This window comes from Musa acuminata, chromosome BXJ2-7, assembly GCF_036884655.1.
Source record: "Musa acuminata AAA Group cultivar baxijiao chromosome BXJ2-7, Cavendish_Baxijiao_AAA, whole genome shotgun sequence".
Taxonomy (NCBI): Eukaryota; Viridiplantae; Streptophyta; class Magnoliopsida; order Zingiberales; family Musaceae; genus Musa; species Musa acuminata.
In genome coordinates this window covers 2,947,710-2,970,537 of record NC_088344.1, presented here as the reverse complement: position 1 = coordinate 2,970,537, position 22,828 = coordinate 2,947,710, and the positions used below count along the sequence as shown (strand labels likewise).

The 22,828-nt window shown below is 36.7% G+C and overlaps 1 protein-coding gene and 1 long non-coding RNA gene across 2 annotated transcripts; both read right to left on the bottom strand.

Annotated features, from left to right (window-relative positions):
• Positions 1 to 9,880: 9,880 nt before the first annotated feature.
• On the bottom strand, positions 9,881 to 17,365 carry LOC135616635 (glyceraldehyde-3-phosphate dehydrogenase GAPCP2, chloroplastic-like). Its single transcript, XM_065116021.1, has 15 exons — positions 17,153 to 17,365; positions 16,777 to 16,865; positions 16,610 to 16,677; positions 16,496 to 16,534; positions 15,010 to 15,110; positions 13,980 to 14,092; positions 12,851 to 12,950; positions 12,588 to 12,734; positions 12,254 to 12,314; positions 12,038 to 12,135; positions 11,824 to 11,966; positions 10,769 to 10,852; positions 10,601 to 10,690; positions 10,189 to 10,521; positions 9,881 to 10,096 (listed from the first exon to the last, which is right to left on the bottom strand). The coding sequence occupies exons 1-14, from the start codon at positions 17,252 to 17,254 to the stop codon at positions 10,467 to 10,469; spliced, it is 1,290 nt and encodes a 429-aa protein (XP_064972093.1). The 5' UTR covers positions 17,255 to 17,365; the 3' UTR covers positions 9,881 to 10,096; positions 10,189 to 10,466.
• A 1,497-nt stretch (positions 17,366 to 18,862) lies between these two features.
• LOC135616634 (uncharacterized) lies at positions 18,863 to 22,344 on the bottom strand. The gene is made up of 3 exons (XR_010488420.1): positions 22,229 to 22,344; positions 19,321 to 19,518; positions 18,863 to 19,074 (listed from the first exon to the last, which is right to left on the bottom strand). It is a non-coding gene; the product is annotated as an uncharacterized LOC135616634 (long non-coding RNA).
• Positions 22,345 to 22,828: the final 484 nt, after the last annotated feature.

Sequence of the window (22,828 nt, the reverse complement as noted above, 5' to 3'; positions counted from 1 at the left end):
TGAAGGCAGACTTCCTTTCCGGGGAACAGCAGATATCCCACATGTTGGAGATCAGACCACACTATGTGATTTGTCTACACCAACTCGAAAAGGCACCATGGTATCGTGTAGCCACTGATCGAGTTGGCTGATGAGAGAGAGAGAGAGAGAGGTCAGATCTTTGCTTCTCTCATCCAAAGCCTACAATGATTGATGTGTTTGCTCCACCTTCCTTTGAGCCTGCAGAATCTCCTCCCCTTCTGACCTGTGTGTCTCATCCATCCCTTTCCATCACCCATTTCAGCCTTACACAGGCCTCTCTTTCTCTCTCCAATGGAGAGAGTCCACTACGATCCTTTCCGCTCCTTTTTTATTTGATCTTTTTTGACCACAGACAGATGTTGGAAAGGTGCCATTGTGAGGTTGAGCATTGATGTGGTTTTGTTGCAGAGTGGGCTACCCTTGCAGGCATGCACAGGTGTTAGGTTTGGAATGAGTGTGCCATGACAAGGACTTGAGGTTGGTCATGCAGAGCTGGGAAGAAAAAGGTCAGAGGACACGAACAAGGAAGGAAGAGAGAGAGAGAGAAGGGGAAACACTCAAGGGTGGAACATGTTAGGGCTGAAGCTCAATAATGGTGGTGATAGGAGGAGAGGTGGTGCATGGCTTTTGCTGGGTCCCAACTGCTCCAGCCTCTCTTGTTCTTGCAGGAGAAAAGGAGGCAGCTCTCACAGGTTCAGATCCTCATCATTGTACATACCTTTGACCATTGGTCTCCCACTAGCTTCTCCCTCTCCCTCTCTCATTTCTTACCATTTACATTTACATCATCATCTTTACCAACTCACACAAAGTGCGAAGCTTTCGATCCCCCCACCTGCAGCATTGTCCTATAAATCCGTTAACCGTTGTAACGGTATATGCCTTGATTTCAAAGAAATCATCAATCAATTGGTCTTATTCATCTTATTTCTGCAAATGCTGTCAGCTTTTTTAGCAGGCATTTCATTGTGCTCTTTTACTGCATTGATGTACTGCAGACTGATGCAAAGAAGCAGTGAATTGTTCTACCTTCTGCATTATCATCTCACTCTGTTTTTTTCTTCTCTCTCTCTCCGAGGCTAAACAAGAATCCTGATTAGATTCTATTACTAAAACATCAATAATCTCCTTTTTTATAAATTGAGTTTACCCGAGCATAAAATTCAGATCATCTTACAGTTTTACTGTTCCACCATAAACCTCAAGTTACTCCCGCGTTCTTCGAATCGGTGCTAAATAATCACATATGTGACCTAAAAAAGCACGTAATCGTTCCGAGTATTAACGATGATATCAACCCAATGGTCAAATACCATACTACAATAGGCCTTTAGGTATATTCTCTAAGGCTCTTACCAATTTAAGCATGAGGAAAAGCCTTGTTTTTTTTATATATAACATCTCTTATCGAATTCATTCATCTCTCGACATCAAGTTTGTGATAGAGATGACGAAATTATGCTTTAACATCTTCCAAGTTGTGATTTCGGAGACAAATCTACTTTGAAAATATATCAAAAGTCAAACCCCTTAATTGACTTCAAAGAGCAAATGCTGACTTTTCACGGTCCTTGCACATCATGATGCGTGCACTGTGCATGATGGGCTGATCGAGATTCCCACTGCTGCAAACAAGCAGCAGCAGCATCACCATCATCAGTTGGGCTATACATTCATGAGCGACAAAAAGGATGATATCCGATGCGGGCTTCCTCATCATTTGCTGCTGAATTATAATGTTTTATGCTTCCACGGGAACAAAGTTGGTTTGCCAATGTCAAAAGAGTTGTATATATGAAGCCAGGAATAGATCAACTAAATAAGTCATTTATTCATGGGTACAACATCGAATTCAAACTAGTCACAGTTTGTGTAGCAGTCGCAACGAATTTTTAAGTAGCACTTGCCTCCCTCGAACCCTAAGCTTGTACACTCTTCGTTGCAGACCTTCTCAACGCAAATTTGCCATATCTTCTTCGTCTTGGGCGTGCACAGAGTTGCATCATCAACCTTTGTCAGTGCCTCTGATGAAGAAGACCATGGAAAGGTAGGGGAGAAGGATCAGAGAAAATAAATAAATATATGGATGTATGTTTTGAATGTTCATGGTTTTGATAGATCTGTTGTTGTTTACATGAACAAAACATATCGATTTATATAAAGTAATAATGAAAACAAATTTATTCCTTTTCTCCATGTCTGATACTAAAGTTTAGACAGGATGAGGAACCCTAATATCTGAGCAAGTGCAAGAATTCTCGTCGATATTGAAAAGAAGAGGAGGAGGATTACTACCCGAAGCAAGTAGGAAGAAGAACAGGAACACCAAAGTGATGGCCACACCCCTTTTGTCCATTCTCGAATACCACCTTCTACCTGCAAGAAATCCTTATGCTGTTATTTATAATGTAAATCGATAGACCATATGTAGCAGTGGAGATTCTCATGAATGCAAAGATGGTTAGTAGTCTATTCAAGGTATCTACGTGAAGGATCCATCAGATGCGATCATGCAGTTACTGCACGTAGGAGCATAAATGGAAGATCAAGGGTGTTTGGCAAGAAATAATATGTATATTTCATGCCGATGTGGCATATACCAAGGATTCTTTAGATGTTTTGCATCTTGAAAGAATACATCGTATTTGAACATCGCTCTTAAGCTTGGTCCAAATCTTCCCTTGTGATCAACATCAATTATAAGAATAATGATCCATAGAGCCTACTATAAAAGGGCCCCTTAGGTGTGTTCCTGATAGATATATTTGTTGAACACCACTCTTAAGCTTAGTCCAAATCTTCTGAATCTCCCAACTAATTTAAGTATTGAAGAGGTATTTATCGAAAATACCCCCAATGTAGTTTCATAGGGTTTAACACCCCGATGTAGGATGAACATGCCTTAAGTCAAGATTGAACTAAGACAAATACGAAAGAAGGCCTTGATTAGCTCCGAATCAACATCCAGCTCGGACAACCAATATTTGGCTTAACAAGAATGTGTCAAATACTTTAGATACTCTTTTTATTTTAGATTGATGCATCATGTACAAATGAGACCCTTTAGAATGTATTGAGCACTTCAAATATTATGTTTCTTTTGCGGACATATTACACACAAATGAGATGCTTATGATATTTTTGTTCTTGGTTTTTGCATCACTGGTATAGGACAGAAACGAAAAGAAGAAATTACAACTAGAAAAGATTCTAGCAACTGACCTGAGAAAAAAACACCACCTTATATTGAGTTTTCGATGATTTCATAGATTTAGAGGAGGCCTTTATTTATTCTTAGGTTTAGGCTTTAAAAAATAACTAACTAACAATGTGGGATTATTGAAAGAAATATAAAATATAAAAATTAATAATATGGGATAAATAAAAATGATAAGTGGTAACTTAGTCTTTTGAAAATAGTCTTCTTTTGCTTGTTCCACATTAATCCCCTCAACTTGAGAAAAAACTCACCCTTGAGTTTTATGTCTGGATTCGATGGATTTTCATATGGAAAGTAGTTATGTAAATCTGCAACATTGAATATCTTTGAGCCCTCCAAATCATATGGTAAATCAATCATATAGGTATTGTTATTTATTTCCTTTAAGAGCTTGTAGGGACCATATTTCTTCGGATTCAATTTTTATAAGTGCTTATAACCATATCTCATTCTTTGAATATATTCTCTCTCATATGCTTATCAGTTGCTTCTATGTACCTGGCATTAATAGCTTTTAACTTTTTGAGTGTCAATAAAATTGGGATTGCATATGGGCTCATAATTTTTTGAATGTTGCTTTTACATCAACTCTTTTACCTTGTCCCTCACGTCTCATTCTCTTTTGGGTTCATCTAATAGTGAGATAAATTTGATAGATTTGCTCCTAGAGTTAAATTAATTTGGTGTTGAATATCTCTGGTGATCTCTTTGAATTATTCTAATATCGATCTCAGTTAGTTTGAAATATTTACTTTAGGTGACTTTTTTTCTTTTATAATAAGAGTATAGCATATTCTTGTTTCTTTAGAATTGGCAATAAATTCCTTAACAGAGTTAGAAATAAATAAGAGAGACTTTCACTCTGCTTTAGAAGTATTGGTTTCATCTCCCTTTTTGTAGTCAATAGAATGACAATCTTCTTTCCGTTCCATAAAAAAAAAATATATATTATTTTTCCAAAGTGGGTTACATTCACATCATACTACTATGGTCTTCCAAGTAGTATATGACACATATTCATGTTAACTACTTCACATATAATTTCTACCTTATAACTTTTCCTAATTAAGAGAGGAACTCTATAGATCTTAATTATAGTGATAATTGGGCCTTCTTTAATCCATCCTACCTTGTATGGTATTGGATGAGCTTCTGTGTGTAATTTTTTAAGTATCTTATCAATGATTTGGATACAATATTGTTACAGTTTCCATTGTCTATAATTAATGCAGACACTTTGTTATTAACACTACATCGAGAATGAAAGATTTTTTGATGAATCTTCTTGCCTTGAGGTGAGTAATAATCTTTTCACAGCACATGAGATGTGTTCCCCTTCTTCCTCTATTATTTTAGCTTTGTTAATATCATCAATCGTATCATCTTAGGTATCTTCTTCTTCAAAATTATATTTATGATTTGTAAGGTTAACAGTCTTATGAGCATGACACTCGTTGGAATGATGACCAAGCTCCCCACATTTGAAACACTTCTCAACTAGGGGTCGAGCATATGGATTCTTTGTGATAGTTAGGATATGCTTAGCTTGCCTTATTACTCCTTTGGTATTTGTGCCTTGAGTTATAGGTTGCATTGATTCAATCACAACTTGCTCCTCTTTATCAAGAATAGGTGGTATTGTCAGAATAGAGAATTGCTAGGCAGCAATTGGAGGTCGAGTCAACAACATTTCAGCCTTTAATGCTATATTATGTGCTTCATCTACTATCCATATCAGAGTTAAATGCATTCTATCTTTAATTATAAATTTCAGTTCGTTGACGTACCTTATTATTTGCTAGTCTTTTGACTCTTATAAGTTACATCTAGTTGAAAGATGTAAGAATTTATCAGTATACTCGGTTATAGATCGAGTGCCTTAGATACAGTTTTAGTATTGTTAAAACAATAATTGTTCATGGTTTGGGTGTAGGAATCTTCTTTTGAAATGTTGCTTTATCTTTCGTCATGTCTATGCTCGTATTTTTCCTATCTACTTTTGTTATTTTGTAATGTATCCCACCAAGCTGTTACATCTCCTTTCAACTTGTATACAACAAACTTGACTTATTTGTGATCAAGAGCATCCATCACCTCGAAGAAGTTCTCTAATTCATAACACTAATTAAGAAAAGTTTTAATGCTGAGGTGGCCATTAAAATTGGGGATGTCTGCTTTATGGCAATAATATTCAAATAACCTATTTCGTCTAGGTGGTGCTTGATGTCTTCTGTACCTTTCATTGTCATTTTTAAGTCATCATCATATACTATTGGTTGGTGTGGGTGGATAGTACCATGTGGGTGAAAGTGTTGAGGTTGAGTTGCATCTACACCTCTTCTTTGTTTAGTTCTGTGATAGTCCATAATTTTATCTTCTTCGTTTGATACACATCTTCATAGGCTGATTGCATATGTTGGATTGTAGGCTTATATATGCTGGCCTTAAGCATCAACTCTAGCATGATTGATCCTACCATAATCACGAACTCTATTAGTGCCCAAACCCAAGTTAGTGAGCATGTCATAAATCTGTCGAAGTTCTTGGGTCCTCCTCAATTCTTATGCTTTGAACGCTGCCCGTAAGGCTGGCACTCTCTGATCATTACTATTAGGGTTGTTGTCATTGCCTCCATCATGAAGGATGTCACCATTAAACTTGCCACTGCCATCATCGATAATGTCATTGCCGTTGTTGCCATTATTACCACTAGACCTTATCTTGATGGGTCATAGGACTATACTTAACAAATTAAGTTTTTGATATGCAAAATCCACTATACGTGGCGAGTATAGAGTATACTCCTTAATTTCCTAACCACAAACCTTTTATGTTAACATCAAGAGCAAAGCTACGATACCAACTAACGTAAGACGAAAACAAAAATAACAACTAACCTGATGAGGAAAAGATAACTCCTTATAGTGAAAAAACCTTCGCAATACTTAAATATATTATTTTTTTATTTCATAAACTTAGAGGAGACCTTTATTTATACTAGTTCTAAGCCATCAAAACTAGTTAACTAATAATATGGGACTATTGAAAAAAATATAAAATATAAAATATAAAAATTAATAATATTGAATAAATAAAAATGATAAGTGAGTAACTTGATCGCATCGAGCTTTTAAACTCAACCCTAATATTGATGGAGTTGATATTGTATATCCCTGCATGTGACTATCCACACGGGCACAGATTAACACGTGGCACTCCACAATGACACTCGTATACCCTTCGATATCAACTTCAGAGTCGCCTACATGCAGCATGCACGCCATGGGTGAGAGCCACTGCATGTTATTCTCTACTCTACGTAGCTGTGGCATCGTTATCACATGCAAGAAACATCTCTATCTTTCCTGCTCAGATTCGACACTACACACAATCGCATACGTGGCCGAAAGAAGCACATAACCATTCTGATTATTAACAATGACATTAATCCAATGCTCAAATATCATACTATAAAATACCCATGAAGTTCTTAAGGGGGCTCATTTTTAGTAAATTATTCCATTTATATTCAGTATATGACTGAATGCTTCAAACTCCTTAATACCTCAAGCATTGGATGGTTTTATTAGGTATGTCTCCAATATAATAATTCTTTTTTACACCATCTTTTGTAGAATCAACTCCAACTCATCTCTTGACATCAAGTTCATGACATATCTGAGTGCAAGAGCTACCCTTGTAGTTGCATTATATCACCCTTTATAGTTTGACATAATTGAGAAATATGTGAATCCTCGAAAAAGGTTATTCCTAACACCAACATGACCAAACGCCTCAACAAGACAGCTTCATATACTATAATGGTTGAATCATCAAAGAGGTGATTTCAGATACTAATATGGTTGAACCATCCAAAGAGGTGACTGCCCACACCATAATAGTCGACCATATGAAAAGGTGGTTCCCTATCCCAACATAGTTGAATTGCTCGAAAAGATGACTTATGACACTAATATCAAACAACCAAAAAAGTGGCTCCTAACAACAACATAATTGAACTGCTCGAAAAGATGGCTCCTGACATCAACATGATTGAACCACTTAAAAGAGGTGACTCCCCACACCATAATAATTGATCTTCTGAAGAGGTGGTTCCCTATCCCAATATAGTCGAACTACTCAAAGAGATGGCTCCTAATATCAACATGATTAAATCATTCAAGGCAACTCCAAATAATAATATGACCAAACTCAGTCATAAATCATCCCTCCACAATGATGTGCATTCTTTTATCATGATGTGATTGAACATGGCCATAAATCATCCCTTAACAACAACACATCCACAAAAAAGCATTCTTCTATAATAATGTGATGGAATTCAATCATAAAACATCCCTCGACGATGATGCAACCTTCTCAGTTCAAAAATATCTCTTAATAGTGGTGCAGGCCAAATTGACCATCAAGCTTCTCTCAATAACAACATAGGCTAAATTGGCTCAAAAATATTTCTTGATAATAGTGTGATTAAATAAGTCTAAAGTGCTTCATTAGATGATAGCACGATTGAGATGACCCAAAGCTCTCACTTTGACGATAGTGCAAACAAAACGGCTTAAAGCACTCCCTTCAACAACATAGTTGAAATGACTTGTAGTGCTTCATTTGATGACACTATGAACGAAATGATATAAAGGGCTCACTTCGATGACAATGCAGCAAAAAGAACCCAAAAATATTATTTTTAATGATAGCATAGTCAAAATGGTTTGAAGCGTTTCATTTGACAACAATATGACTGAAACGACCTGAAATGCTTCATTTGATGATAAGATAACTAAAACAACCCAAAGTGCTCCCTTTGATGATAAAATAATTGAAATGACCTAAAGTATTATCTTTTAAAATAGCATGATCAAAATGACCCAAAGGTCTTCCTACGATGACAGTCTGATCGATACAACCTAAAGCGCTCCTTTTGATGATAAGATTATTAAACCATTTTTCTAGGATCAATAGTTAAATAGAAGTCATATCATGCCCTGAAATTATTGCATTTATCGAGATATGATATAGGAATAATGACATAAGAAGGATGGACGACACCATAATGTCATATCACTTATATCTTAGTACTACATGACTGACACCTAATACCACGTGCTGGACACCTCGCAACCATATGGTCGACACATCACAACTATATAACCTACACTTTTTCATCATGTGATTGACACCTCATAACCATGTGGTCGACACTTCACCACCATGTTATCGATAACTCATGACCATGTGGTTGATATCTCATCACCACATGGCTGACATCTTGACATCATATACGCGATGCATCATCACCGTTCAAGTGTGTGGCAATTATCTTAGCCCTACGAAAATTGGTACACAGAATATGATTCAACCATGTTCCGTGGATTTGATGCTTCAGCATCGCATATGTGGCCCCAAAAAATATATAATCATTCTAAACATTGATCATGATCTCAACATAATAGTCAAATATCATACTATAAAAGACCTCCAAATATGTTTTCAAGGGGACTCTTCTCTCTCTATTGAATTACACTTTATATTTGGCACTTAATCGAATCATTTGAATCCCTTTATAATTTAAGAGATCAAAGAACCAAATTATGCTTTAATACCTTCCAAGTTGGGATTTTGGAGAATAGTAATTTAATGTCTTCTCACATATCCAATTTTGTCTGAAAAATAAACTAAAGTATCTTTTCTTTTATTTGAAAACACGAATCAGTAAAAACAAATCTACGCTGAAAATTTTCTCAAAAGCCAAATATCTTATTAATTCACTTCAAAAATAGAAATTATGAAGGATTTTGTGTTGGATACGAAGAATAATATTCTTAGCAATAAGATTCTTAATCTTGATCGATTATTGAAACATTGCTATGACATCCACATGAAAGAAGTATACTTAATCTATGATTTCCTTATATTATGAAGAGCCAGCGTTGCGTGAAAAATCGAGGATCATTTGAATTCTAAGTCTTCACACTCGATGTTGCAGACCTTCTGAACGCAAATCTGTCATATCTTCCTCCTCCTCTTGGGGAAGCAAAAACCTGCATCAACCTTTGTTCGTGCCTCCGATGAAGAAGACCATGGAAAGGCAGGGGAGAAGGATCAGAGAAAATCTATCCATGGATGCATGCTTTGAATGTTCATAGTTTTGTGATACCTCTGTTGTGTTGTCAACTTGCATAAAACATATAAATTTGCTGAAAGTAAAAATGAAAAGAAATGCATTCCTTTTCTGAGACTAAACTTTAGACAGGATGAGGAACCCTAATTTCTGAGCAAGTTCAAGAACTCTCTCAGTATTGGGAAGAGGAAGAGGAGGATCCTGTCATGTGATTCAGATTTTTCTTTAATATTTTGGATATATCTTTTTGTGAGATACCACACAAGAAATACTTTGAATACCTTTTTGTCCTATAACCATCATTGTCCTTTCCAAAGAATCCAAATCAACAACTATCTACTCTCGTCTGTAAAAGGAAATCCTACAAATAGATTCTCCATCTAATTTGAGCATTAGAATCATCCTTGTCTCATCGAATCCTCAAATGGGAGCCCTATCTTGGCATGGGAGGTTTCTGAGACACTGCACCAAGTGTTCTAGACGTACGATTTAGATCATAGCCAGCAATTGCAACCTTTAGAGATATAAAGATTACGAAATCATCCATTTCAAGCATGTTTTTGGAAAGAGAAACTCCCAAATCAAACACCAACTCTTCCTCTCAACCTAAACACCAACATGGAGTTGCCACAAGCGAGAGTACCTCAACCAACACTTGGGAGACTCCATCACCGGAGCAAGGTTTCTGGCAGAGACAGCGGCTGCTGGCAACCCTGCAACAGCAATTGAATCAGGTATAAGAAATGACAAAGAGACTATGGTGAAGCTAAAGGAAAGAGGACAACACGAAATGGAGAGAAGATACCAGGCTGAGCAGTATCAGCAGGAGTGCACACGAGATTGCTTCTTTTATCTTTGCATTACAGTAGTCTGTTGTATAAATGTTGCATTACTACCGAGAGGAAGAATAGTCTGTTGCAATACAATCATGATAGATGTCCTTCAAACTCAAACTAAATCGTAAAAATGTTGATCGAATCCAGAATAACATTTTATTTCATAATGTGGAAACAAAAAACAACTAAAGCCCCTCATCAAAATTGTAGCTTAGATATAGTCCATTTGAGCAAGCCAAATCATATCTCAATGTTTTGCGTTCACCAGCACCATATGCTCAATCAGGTCTAGCACTCGGTTGCTGAAAAAAATAGTGTTAAGGTTTAGGTTGACGTTGCAAAGATGGAAGATCATAAACAAATAGTTAGCAATGTCCTAACCTGTAGCCCCACTCATTGTCGTACCATGTCACAAGTTTCATAAACGATGCACTTAGTCCAATGCCAGCCTTAGCATCAAAGATACTTGACCTGGAAAAATAGAATGGGTGTAGTTTAGAACCTATGCAACAAGTCCAGGGAGTATAGAAGAGTTGAACCAAGTTTTACCTCGAGTCACCAACAAAGTCATTAGAAACAACATCCTCATCGGTGTATCCAAGTATGCCTTTCAGAGGACCTTCTGATGCATACCTGAAAGATTCTCAAAAAATTACATGCACATGTCATGAGATAAATTTGGGGGGGGGGGGGGGGGGGGGAGGGGAGAGGAATGGAAGAAAGAAAACAATGCTTGCAGGTAAACAGATGAATAAAAAATAGAAAGCAACTTATATCCCTGTATGAATGCATGCTCAATATGAGAGTTTCGACAAAGTCCACTGGGATACAAACTGACATAAATTACTACTGTATTAACTCCTAAAATTTCATGCATATCTTTTTATAATGGCAATGCTTAAAGTCTCATAGTTTGTTAATTACTACTTAAAAAGGGCTCCTTTTCCACTAAATTGTATATGTGTATGTCATTTTTCATCAACTACCAGTAAAACATTTTAATTCCATTAAGATCCCATATGCATACATCTGTATCTCGGACACAGGGGCAACTTTCCTTAAGACAGGAGTACTTAGGTATACGTTTACAATTAATATCAAAAACACCTGCCACCTTGAAAAGAAAGTTAAATCAAATGTCGATGTCTCCAATAGCCAAAGAAAAAAATCAGTAAATAAGGGCACAAATAGTGTCCCATGTCTCCATAGTGGTCTTTCAAGCTTAAGCATTTAACATAAAAACACTGATATGCATTAAAGAAAAACGTATGACTACGAAGCTTAGGCGCCCAGCTTGCATTCTATAAACTGTGATCGAAAAATAAATTTATTAAATGGAGCCAAAGACAAAGTATGGGATTGATATTATTGAAAAATACTGTAATACCATTGAGGAAAACAGTACTGACAAAAACTAAATCAATTTTAGTGGTGTCAGTAAAGCCAACCAAATAAAATCAAATGACTAACAAAAAAACAAAATGCCTCATATTAATGCTAATTCAGACAAACTGACAGAGAATATTTTAATATAATCAGGCATTCAAGTAATGCAGTCAAAGATGATGATCTGCAAAATATCTTAGTCAAGCATGGTTACATACTTAATCGATGCCTTAACGTCATCATACGAGGCACTTTTCTCAAGTCGACAAGTTAAATCCACGACAGAAACATTGGGCGTAGGAACTCTGAAAGCCATACCGGTCAACTTCCCATTTAACTCTGGAAGCACTTTTCCAACCGCCTGCAAAGACAAGATGAAAGTTATTTGAAGTAATAGTTGCATTACAAACCATTTCAAATTTTCAATTTCACCTTTGCTGCACCAGTTGAGCTAGGGATGATGTTTTGGCCAGCACCACGGCCCCCTCGCCAGTCTTTCATTGAAGGACCATCGACAGTCTTCTGTGTAGCTGTGAAAGAGCAAGGACAGCCATATATAAGCATCATGATGTCAGAAAAGAAGGCCCTAAAGGTTGCAAAGCACATTCTGGCAGCTCTGATCTGTCTATGAGTGCAAGACAAAGACACCTGTGGTTGCATGAACAGTTGTCATAAGGCCTTCAACAATGCCAAACTCCTCGTGTACCACCTATAAAATGCGACAATTGTTATTAAGCACTACACTTTACAAAGTTATGCTTCATGTTGCAAGAAACTCAGGTCCCAAACAGGCATGACAAATGTGCATATAATGACAAAAAAGGAAAAGAAAAAAATCCCTAAAAACACCAAATACAATTATAGAAGTTTATCAAGCCTTACAAGATGCCTGATAATTATAAATTTATAATAATTATCAGAGATTATTGCAAATTAAAGGGATCTTTTAAAAGAGAGGCTCTCTGATCTAGAATTAACATACCTTGGCAAGAGGAGCAAGACAGTTTGTTGTGCAGCTAGCATTAGAAACAACATTCATGTTTGGCTTATAGTTCTTCTCATTTACTCCAACAACAAACATTGGAGCATCCACAGATGGAGCTGATATTACTACTTTTTTGGCACCACCCTGTGGGGAAATCAGAGAGAGGAACATCCTTTAGATCCTTTTTGTTACTATAAAAACAAATTTTAGCACCAAAAATAATATAAAGAAGTTTAGCATGCAAAATAGAATCTGCATACCTTCAAATGTGCTGATGCCTTATCCATTGTTGTAAACACACCAGAAGATTCAACAACAAATTCAGCACCAAAATCACCCCAAGGAATGACAGCAGGATCTCTGGGAAGAAGAATATTCAGTTTATTTTGATCTGGAAATATTCATGTAGTTCCTATCAATGACTCATAAGCTATCAACTGTCCACATAATCTCTCTTATATCCATGAGCTGATAATAATTAAGACATCAAAATCTTCTACAACTACTTCAGAGTCCTAGAATGAAAGGAAATGAAGAACATGATAAATGATTGCCATTTATGTTGAATAAAAGACCTAAAAGAGTTTTATTACCTTGTGGAGTAACTAATGCAATCAGTAGTCAATTAGGTTTAAGTTAGATCCTAGTTATACACTAGTCCAGTCAAAACTAAGACCAAATCGGGCTTTCTGATTCTTGAATATTTACTTATAATATATTTGAATCCTAGTTTAAGTTGTATTGATACTTATGAGTCTTATTTCAAAATATTCTAGATCAAGAAAATTATTTATTAAGTAGGATATAAGATTAGAGAGTTCTATGAGAAATTGAGACTTTGTAAACTTAGGTATTAAATAAATAAAAGTCTTCGATTATGAAATTCAACTGCCTTAAGAATCCAAATTTAACTACAAAGTCAGTCTATGAAGTCAAAATATTAGAAGACTGTTGGACTAAGAAAAATCCATAATGTACATAAAACTTTTTAGTTTAATATTTCATTGAAGAAAGGACCTTTTTTTTCCTCTCTTAATTTTTGAATGTTTTCATGCTTCTACCTAAATATATCTTCCTTGGCACCTTTCTAGTCTCCTATATGTCATTACCTTCCTATTGTTTATTATCTTGTCAAATTTATATGTTATTCATGTTTCAGTTAACCACAACGCGTGTGTCCAACTTGTGTCAGTAATGCTACAAGATATTGGGTTGCTTTCTTCCACTGACACATTAAGTTTCTTAACGGAGCCTATTTTTGTATATGAATACTTGGCTCCTAGAACCCCTTGATAGGAGGAAAAAGGAATAATGAAAATAAATTTAAAAATTATACACGAAAGAACCAGAAGTTACATCAGACCAATCTTGAAAACATATGTGAAATACCTTTTGCTTGTAACTGCAATCCTTTTCCCATTGATTTCTAAGGTGGACCCATCCACAACCTTAATCGTTCCCTTGAATATGCCATGTGTTGAGTCGTACTTAAACATATATGCCTGAAAAAAAAACGTTACTATTATTTTAATAACTCATACATATTGCCCAATCCATATAAATTAAGAAACATGTTACAGCTAACAAATGATGAAGGCTGATTTAGTATCTCAGCGATACGTGCAGTACCACCAGTCCACCACTGATTTAAATGCTTGAGAATTATCAAGCATTTAAATCAGTGCTTACCTAATTGAATTCAGCAAAACCCATTTACGTGCATACCTTAACTCTTTCTGGAATCCGTTCAATTATAACACATACAAATTATGCCCATTTGAGTGGACCCATCAAAATTTTCTGTTCCGGTGATACCATTACAAAGTTTGATTGTGCTGGGAGACAAAAATGTAAAATTCACAAGCTAAAAGTACTAAACAATTTGTGAATTCAACTTTGGTCAGAATGCTGATTGATGGGATATATCTTATTAATCTAACCAAGCAATTATTTCACTATCCTCTCGGGTCCCAAACTTTCAGCAAGATGGTAAAGGCTACTGATAGTGTGTCTGATGTTTTTTTTATCCCTCTAGAAGTGTGATCCTCTAGAAATGGCTTTTACTAGAAATCTTATCTAATAGGAAGATTCACAGATCACCAAATAATATATATATGTCAAGTGTTTTCAGCAATAATATGGTCAATATACCATATAGCTTTACCAACCAGAAACTAAGTAAAAAAAAGCATAAAACAAACAACAAATCGAGATACAAATTACAGACCAAAGAGCTAAAACTATGAAGGAAACTTAAAAATAGATTGCATAACAACTCAAGCATAGTGGCCATTACTTCAAAGATGCTTAGCCCACTAATTTTCTATCTCAAATGCAACATACACAATTCACTGCTTTTAGTACCAATACAATCCCACAGAACCAACAAAATGACCAAAATAAGAACAAGCTTCCTCACCATGTACTTAGCATCAATGAAGGGGTCATTTACTGCTACTACTTTGATATCATCTCTTGTGGTGGCAATGCGCAAGACAAGTCTTCCAATACGCCCAAAACCTGTATGAAAATACAACTCAAACTAACCAGAACTATGCAAAAAAGTAGCAGCAAAAATTTTCAATATTTAAGACAAAAGAAAGCCTTCATGATTATAGAATATGAAACTAAATATTCTGAATATATCAAATATTTTTTTTACTTCTTTAAATTATTCCATTATAGAACGCCAATTCATTATTAAGATATATATCTGATCAAACAAATATTCTAGAAGTTAATACACAAACACAATTAGGCACAGAACATGTTGCTTTGGCATTTCGCATTTGTTAGCTCCTGGCTCTCACTTATTCACATAAAAGCTCTTGAATGCACTGACACCACTAGAACATCTATGGTAAAGCCAATTAAACTCTTTTGACTATAGGAAAATGTACATTTCATATAATATAACAAGGCTTTTATCTAAGATTTTTTACCTATCACTCAATTAGCTAAGCACTTAAAATTCTCATTTGAAAAAAATTCACAATTTTTCTAGGAGAATGACAACATAGCCACCCCATACTTCCCATGAATATAAAAAGTTGACCTCACTAGTTGATTATATAAGAAACTGATGCTTCAAAATACACAGTGAACAATGAATACTACAACAGGTAACAACATGAATTGGTGCACGAGATGATGAGAATACCTGCAAAATGCAGATCAGGTTCAATGCCTGAGACAAACCTTTTCCATAAAGCCATAGACGTCTATAAGAATATGGAAGATAGTTAAATTGGTCTCTGTACTCATTCCTAGTGGGATGTCTCAATCAATACTGATCTTGTAACACCCCCAATTAGTCTCACATCAGAAGTGGACAAGATTAAGATTGACTCACATCTGATAAGTGTACTACTATCAATTTGAGTTTAAACATTTTGGTCAGTGGTTTAGAGCAAACAAAGTTGATAGGCCAATTAGCCCATCAAGCTCAGGTCGTGACAGATCTAAGCATTGGAAGATTAAGCAATCACATTTAAGTCCACAGAAGGTCAAAGGTTAAGCGAAAGGAGCATATCTTTGTAAGCAATGAGACCACATGTGCTTCTTTTTTATATTCTTGGTAGTTGAAATATCAGAAGTTATCATGTGTTGGATGTACAAAGAAATTTGGCTTACTAATTTTAATGTTAATATTTGATAATGAAGGTGAGTTATGCTGTATATATACATCTATATATAATAGAATAATTCTGTTAAAATCCAAATCTGAATGGAGTCACAAAGAGGAAGAACAGAACATTAAGAACCATTAGTCCTACCAAAGTTCATGTCCACAAATTTTAGCAGCTAAATTGAGACATATAACTATATAGCGAAACATGATGATGACATGGATAGCATGACTGTGTTAAATACAGATTAAAGCTACAGGCTACAACTGAATTTACCATTAATTCCAACTTTCGTCCTGCCACCACTTGGAGAACCTATAAATAGAGCACAATGAAGAAATCATTATCACGACAGTGACCGTATAAGTCAAAACTACCAAAGCAGCTTACTTTTCACAAAAGGAGGAGCCTCGGTTGCTGTGGCCTTGATAGGCTGATTGTTTCTTGCACCAGATCTCCTGAGAACATTAGAAAGTCCTCGTTAGCCTGCTCCTAAAAAGAAGATAACAGCAGTATAACTACCAGTAGAAGCAATAGAACTAGACGTTAGAACCTACTGCGACGAGTAGGCTTCCACGGAGGGGAATGAAGAGCCGAAAATGCTTGAACGATTCCCAGCTGATCGAGGACTCCGAATGCAAGATATCTGAGCTCGAACAAGATCAACAGAAAAAAATTATGGCTCAAGAATTGAACATTGTAATACAACTAAACTAAAGAGATCAAGTCTGTCAACAAATCATTTGTATAATGAGAAAATGGTAACTTGCAATTTCTTTACCAGAAAAGAGTAAAAAAAAGAGGCCAGTTTTGTCTAAATATCAGCACACAATACCCAAACAACGTCAGATCGAGTTGGGGACTAAGCTCATCAACCAAAGCAAGAGAGAAGAACACGACGGTAGACACGAGGGTAGGAGCCCAGGATCGAACCTTGAAGGATGGCGGAATCGGAGCTCCGGAATCGGAGGGGAAGCCATCGCGAGATCCACCGAGAGCCGGAGCCGCGGATCTGACGAGAGTGGAGAACGCCATCGAAGAGTCTCTCCCCTCCTGTCCCTCGTCTTCTCGTCTCTCCCTCGAAGAAATCGCAGAATGAATAGAACGACGAAAACGGGAAGCAAAAGAGAAGCGAGGTTGTCGACGACTTCCTCTTCGAGTGTTTTAAGCCTTCAATGCAATGAATCGGATCCTAATCTGGGTCAAAAGCAAGAGATCCACGGACCCGCAAATAACCCATAAGGGAGCACGATCCGTTTAGAGACAGGTCCGGTGCCTCCGCGAGGAACCGAGTCATGATCGTCTCCGCTATCTTTGCCGACGAATCCGTAATCACGACCATCGATCGAACGGCTAATAACTCTCGAGATGCCTCCTATTACCTTGCTCTAGCGGCTCAGTGTACCGATTAAAGATCACGGCACGAGCGAAACGTGAAGACTCGAATCAGACTGGCGGAGTCACACCATCAACACCACCTTTACCAACCAATGTGGACCCTACCGCCGCTGAAAGCAACATATGCGGGACCCAGGAAGCGGGTATAACTTCGTCGTCGACCAAACTCAAACATGACAAACGTCCATCATTATAATAATATATTATTAATATATATTCACAAAACAAAAAAATCAAACATTGTTAAATGACTAATCACAGCACTGCACATGAAACGAGGTGGCGGATCATATAAAAAATCAAACAAAAATATAATTAATGGAAACATTGAAATATTTAAAAAAAATCCTACAGAAAATGAGGATTTTATATATATATATATATATATATATATATAGCACAAGTTAGATCTCTCACTTATCAGAAAATGATAATTCCTAGTTAGATCTCTCACTTATCAGAAACATAGATATGTTTAGCACAAGAGATCACTTCTTCTTCCTCTTCCAGGGTTAATGTTTAAGTTAAAATTTTGTTCACAGAGTTCATGTTGAATTCTCAGTTATTTATGCCTTTTTTCTTAGATATCTACCAAAGTTACGTGACTTGGTGTTAACTTTGGAACTTACAGCAGCTTCCAGCATGAGTACAAACACCAAACACTTGTTTTGGTGCCAAATGCTGCTCTACTAGAAGTTTAAGCAGGACAGAATCCTGCTACAGAAGTAAGATAAAGACCGGCACTTTCTCGTCCTTGCGTGTACCTTCGACGACGAGAAGCCCACCCAGAGAGTCGATGCTCGGTGCACCGCAGATGGATTTCCTCTTTATGGCATGAGCGTCCAGGGCTCAGTGGATCTTCCCAGCTGCAGCATTTGCTTGCGGGAGGCTCAAAACTTGAGCTCCAGGCATCACTTGGCTTTACTCTCTCTCTCTCTCTCTCTCTCTCTCTCTCTCTCTCTCTCTCAGCATATTTCCCGATAGAATGGAAGTCATTCATTCATCTACATTAAGACCAAGTATAATGAATTTTGAATGGAATAATATGATAAAACATGAGATACAATGGTTAGGTTGACGAGATACAATGGCCGTAAAGGAGGAAGAAGATCATGGACGAAGACTCTTAAGGCTGGCTGGTGTTGGAGCGCACAATTCTATAGAACTATGCAAGGAATGCGTGTGTTTGTTTGCAAATCTACAGATAACTATCTTCTAATTACACTCGGCAATCATGCAGCAAAATTGAACAAGATATAAACCATCTTCCATCGATCTGCCCTCTTTTTTTGTCTACAAATAATACCGATTCACACGAACCAGATATGATAATTATTCATAAACAGCATCTGTTCCAATAAAACAAACATTCTTTATGCTTGCAACCCCAAACTAAGATGAACAAGTACCTATTGGCTCCAAACAGCAGGCATTCAACCACAGCAAAACCACTTCCGCTGAACCAAATCAAAATATCATGGTTAGTTGGAGCACTGTGCTTGTGACGACAGAAAGCAGCAAAAGACGGTTTCAAACTAGTTTGACTTTGAAATCAATATCATCATGGATAGGAGTGCAGGGGGTCTCTTACGACTGCATAATCAAATCCCAAAGATGGGGTTTTCAATCTTTTTCTTTCCTAATCATTAGATCCAAATTTCAGCAATGATTAAGGAACAGAAAAGCATAAGTTAGGATCATACACTTTTTCTTGGATGCTGATAGGTATCATCTTGTTGGAAACCACCTGCATCATTTCTTGGTGGTGTTGCTGTTGCCCCGGAGTTGGCACCTGTCTTCTTTTCATCTCGAGCTTTGTTGAATATAACAGTGAACCCCTCAGCTGAGGCAGGATTGTTGACATCCCACTCTCCAAACTTGGGCAGTGGTTGACCCTTCTCCTGATGCACTCAAAAGATAAAAGACTGAACGAAAACCGAAACTATAAATAGGTGAGGAAGAAGCTTGAAGTAGCAGCAATAATCAAGCAAGCAATTGCTAGTTAATTTTAAATGACAGTGAAGAACCTGTAGTCATTGGTTAACCAGTCAAACTAAGGACCATCATATCTATTCTTTCTGAAAATTACTTTTAAGATCTTCCTTTACTTCTCCAAACCAATGCATCTATAGGTCTTCTCTCAGTTTTATCCTCATTAGAACTATTCTTAATGGTTCATAAATGTATAATTATCTCCTTAAATAAATTTTAATTCACTTGAGTACTCCCATAAGCAAGAGTTCGAAAAGTGAAGGTTCACTCAAGGACTTGAAAGCACAATAATCCTTCTCACAAGTATAACAAAGTAAAACTTTGAAAAGAAACACTTCATTCAAACACATAATTTGTCTGACATGAAAATACAACATCGTAGAAGATTGCGAAGGCAACACACATAAAATATAAAAAAACCTAACAAATCGACATGTGAGATGAAATCTGTAAGATCAGGCATTGATTGATTTATTTATTTCTCCCAGAATTATGTTTTATCTGGCAACTCATCGGGCAATTGTATGTACTATGCATATAACAAATGGTGAAGTTGGAGATGAACAAGGAGCTTACCAGATACAGGTAAAGCTAGTATTATCAATGGGGCTTCAAAATCATCTTTGCTACAGTGTGGAAAAATACATGTAGAGAATTTATAGTTATAGTTATGAAGAGCAAAGGATACCATAATAACCTAACCAAAAAATTCATGGCTAAATTTGAGATAGAGTTAATTTTTACAGAATTTGCAAAAAAAATGGACCTACTGATTTGGCTTAAGACTAATCTAATTATCCTCAGTTAGCATTACAACCAAAAGAGAGTATCCTCTTATATTAATCCATGATTCTCTTCAACCCACCGAACTTAGAATAGAAAACACTCCCAGGAGCCTCAAATGACAGAGTAGAAGACACTCCTAGGAGCCTCAAATGAACCCAAGACTAATTATTGAAGAGATCCTATTATGTTAAATGTGAAAAGAAAGCAGGATTATTTGTGTTGTCAATAAGAGTTGAGACAAGATGAATTATATCAAAGCAAAGTACACATACATGGTTAGTCCAAAGAATATGCAGAGTGATTAGTAAAGTTTGTGTCTGCAACAAGAAGCTAAATCGGTAGATGCTCATGAGAAGAGCATGTTGCATAAGAAGAGATTATTAGGTTTTAGCTGTCTTAACAATTATATAAGGTTTAAAGAAATGCAGAGAACAATGTAATATGGCAGCCAATTGCAGCTAGGAATAAGAAATGTTGGACTTTCTAGTAACTGATCTTCACTATAAGTCCAGGAGGAATAAAGTGGAATGGAGGAGCAAACAAAGAAAGAGGAAGGGAGGAAGGAGGTGGGGGTGGAAGAAAGAGAGAGAGGAAGAGGATCAAATTGATGCAAATATTTTGCAGATCCCTTATGTTGGTCAAGTTTTAGTGAAGCTCCTATATTGGTTCTTATGGTTAATGAGTTTTTAAAGACTGGTGGTACTAGAATTTATAAGACGGATTGCTGTTTTTATGGTTGTTGTAATTTGCATGTGGATCACAAAATAGAAGTAAAAAGTTATGTTTATCTTTAGCTATCAAACAATTTCACCATTGCTTCAATAATAAAGAAACTCATTGTTCTTTCAGTGGATGTAGTAAAAAAACCTAATCGAACCAACATTCCAGTATCTTCTGCAGCTTATTATGTTAATACTTCATTGTTTCATGTTTAATACGCTTTAACAAATTAAGGCCAAATGTCCCTAAGAATTTCCCAAAAATAAGAGACATGTTTGATAAGAAACATCATGCCAAATTTATTTATTTATTTAATTCCCACTTGGAGAAGAAAGGACTGTGTCAACCTCTTACATTCAGTGTGAAGCTTGACAGTAGGCGCTAAGCTGAAAAAAGTGAGAAGAATGATATACCTAATTCTAGGTAGCTGCTTGTCCAGCTGTAACTAAATCAAGTATCAACAGACATTTCTAAAACCTGTAAATATTTTCAAGTTAATATGATCTGTATAAGCACTCTAGGTCAAACAATCTCTTCAGACACTCCAAATTGAAGTCTCGGGTTAACAGAAAATTATCTTACACAAACTGGTAATGCATGTCTGGATTTCAAACTCCTATCATAAAGCCTATGACCCGAATTACTTGACGTCATGCACTTAGAACATGAAAATGCATCAGAAATACTAATTAAACAAAAAGCACAAAAGACAATGAAAGACGACACATCATAAAAAAACTGGGTTTTACAGAAATAAACCTAAAATCGTCAATTTCTACATATATGTAAGAACAATCAAGTTCCATAACCTATCAAATCGATACACCACAGTCATTCTCCCGCAACATTCTGCTCATCACCAAACGGGGCAGGAACCAGTAGGCGGACCTAAACAAACCACTCATTTCCCAAATTTCCCTCGATTAGGAAACTCCGAGGAAAGTATCACACTTGTTTGCATAATCAACATCCGATTCATCGATGTCGAAGAAAGAAGAAAAACGAACATTATAGCACCTATCGATTGCAAGAAGAATGCAACCCGTGGGCTAACTCGACCGAAAAGGGATCACAAGTCGCACAGGAACTCCGTAGGAGGATAGGATCGCTTACCGAAGACATGATCGACGAGATCGGACGCTAGGAAGCCCGAGAGATCGGAGGCGAAGTGGAAAGAGAGCGGGGGGGGTGCCGTTGCAGAGGATTGAGAACGAGAGCGACGCCTTCTCGTCTGAAGACGACTGTATATATACATATGTATATATATATATTTATTTATTTATATGTCGTTATTAGTATTCAGCTCCGTCGTTCTACCCAAATGAAATGTTCTAGGTCACTGACCTGCGGGGTCCGAAATGATTCTTCAATCACGTACGGGTAAGAATAAGGGGTTCCATTATCTAAAAACGAGAAACTGCGGGAACCTTTCGTCGCTTGTTTCGGCCGCGGAGAGAACGGTGTGCTTGCCGTCGCGAGCTCCAACGGATGTCGACTAGCCGTTGGATCAGAGAGTCCCCGCTTTAAGATTCGGTCTTACTACCGATGAAGGTCGCGATGTGGGCCCGACGTCAGAGTTGGCGCACGATAGGAGCCTTTTTGCTGTGTATTCGAAGATTGGGCACCAAGATTTTGACTTTGACCATGGGTATATTTCTCCTTTTTCTTTTTCTTTACGATATTTCTTGATAGCCACAAAAATGTTTAATGGAA

Coding starts and splice junctions, on each gene's coding strand:
- LOC135616635 (XM_065116021.1), bottom strand. CDS start 17,254: ATGGCGTTCTCCACTCTCGTCAGATCCGCGGCTCCGGCTCTCGGTGGA. Junction 16,535..16,609: donor GGCTCCTCCTTTTGTGAAAA/GTAAGCTGCTTT, acceptor CTCTATTTATAG/GTTCTCCAAGTGGTGGCAGG. Junction 10,691..10,768: donor GACTTTGTTGGTGACTCGAG/GTAAAACTTGGT, acceptor CTATTTTTCCAG/GTCAAGTATCTTTGATGCTA.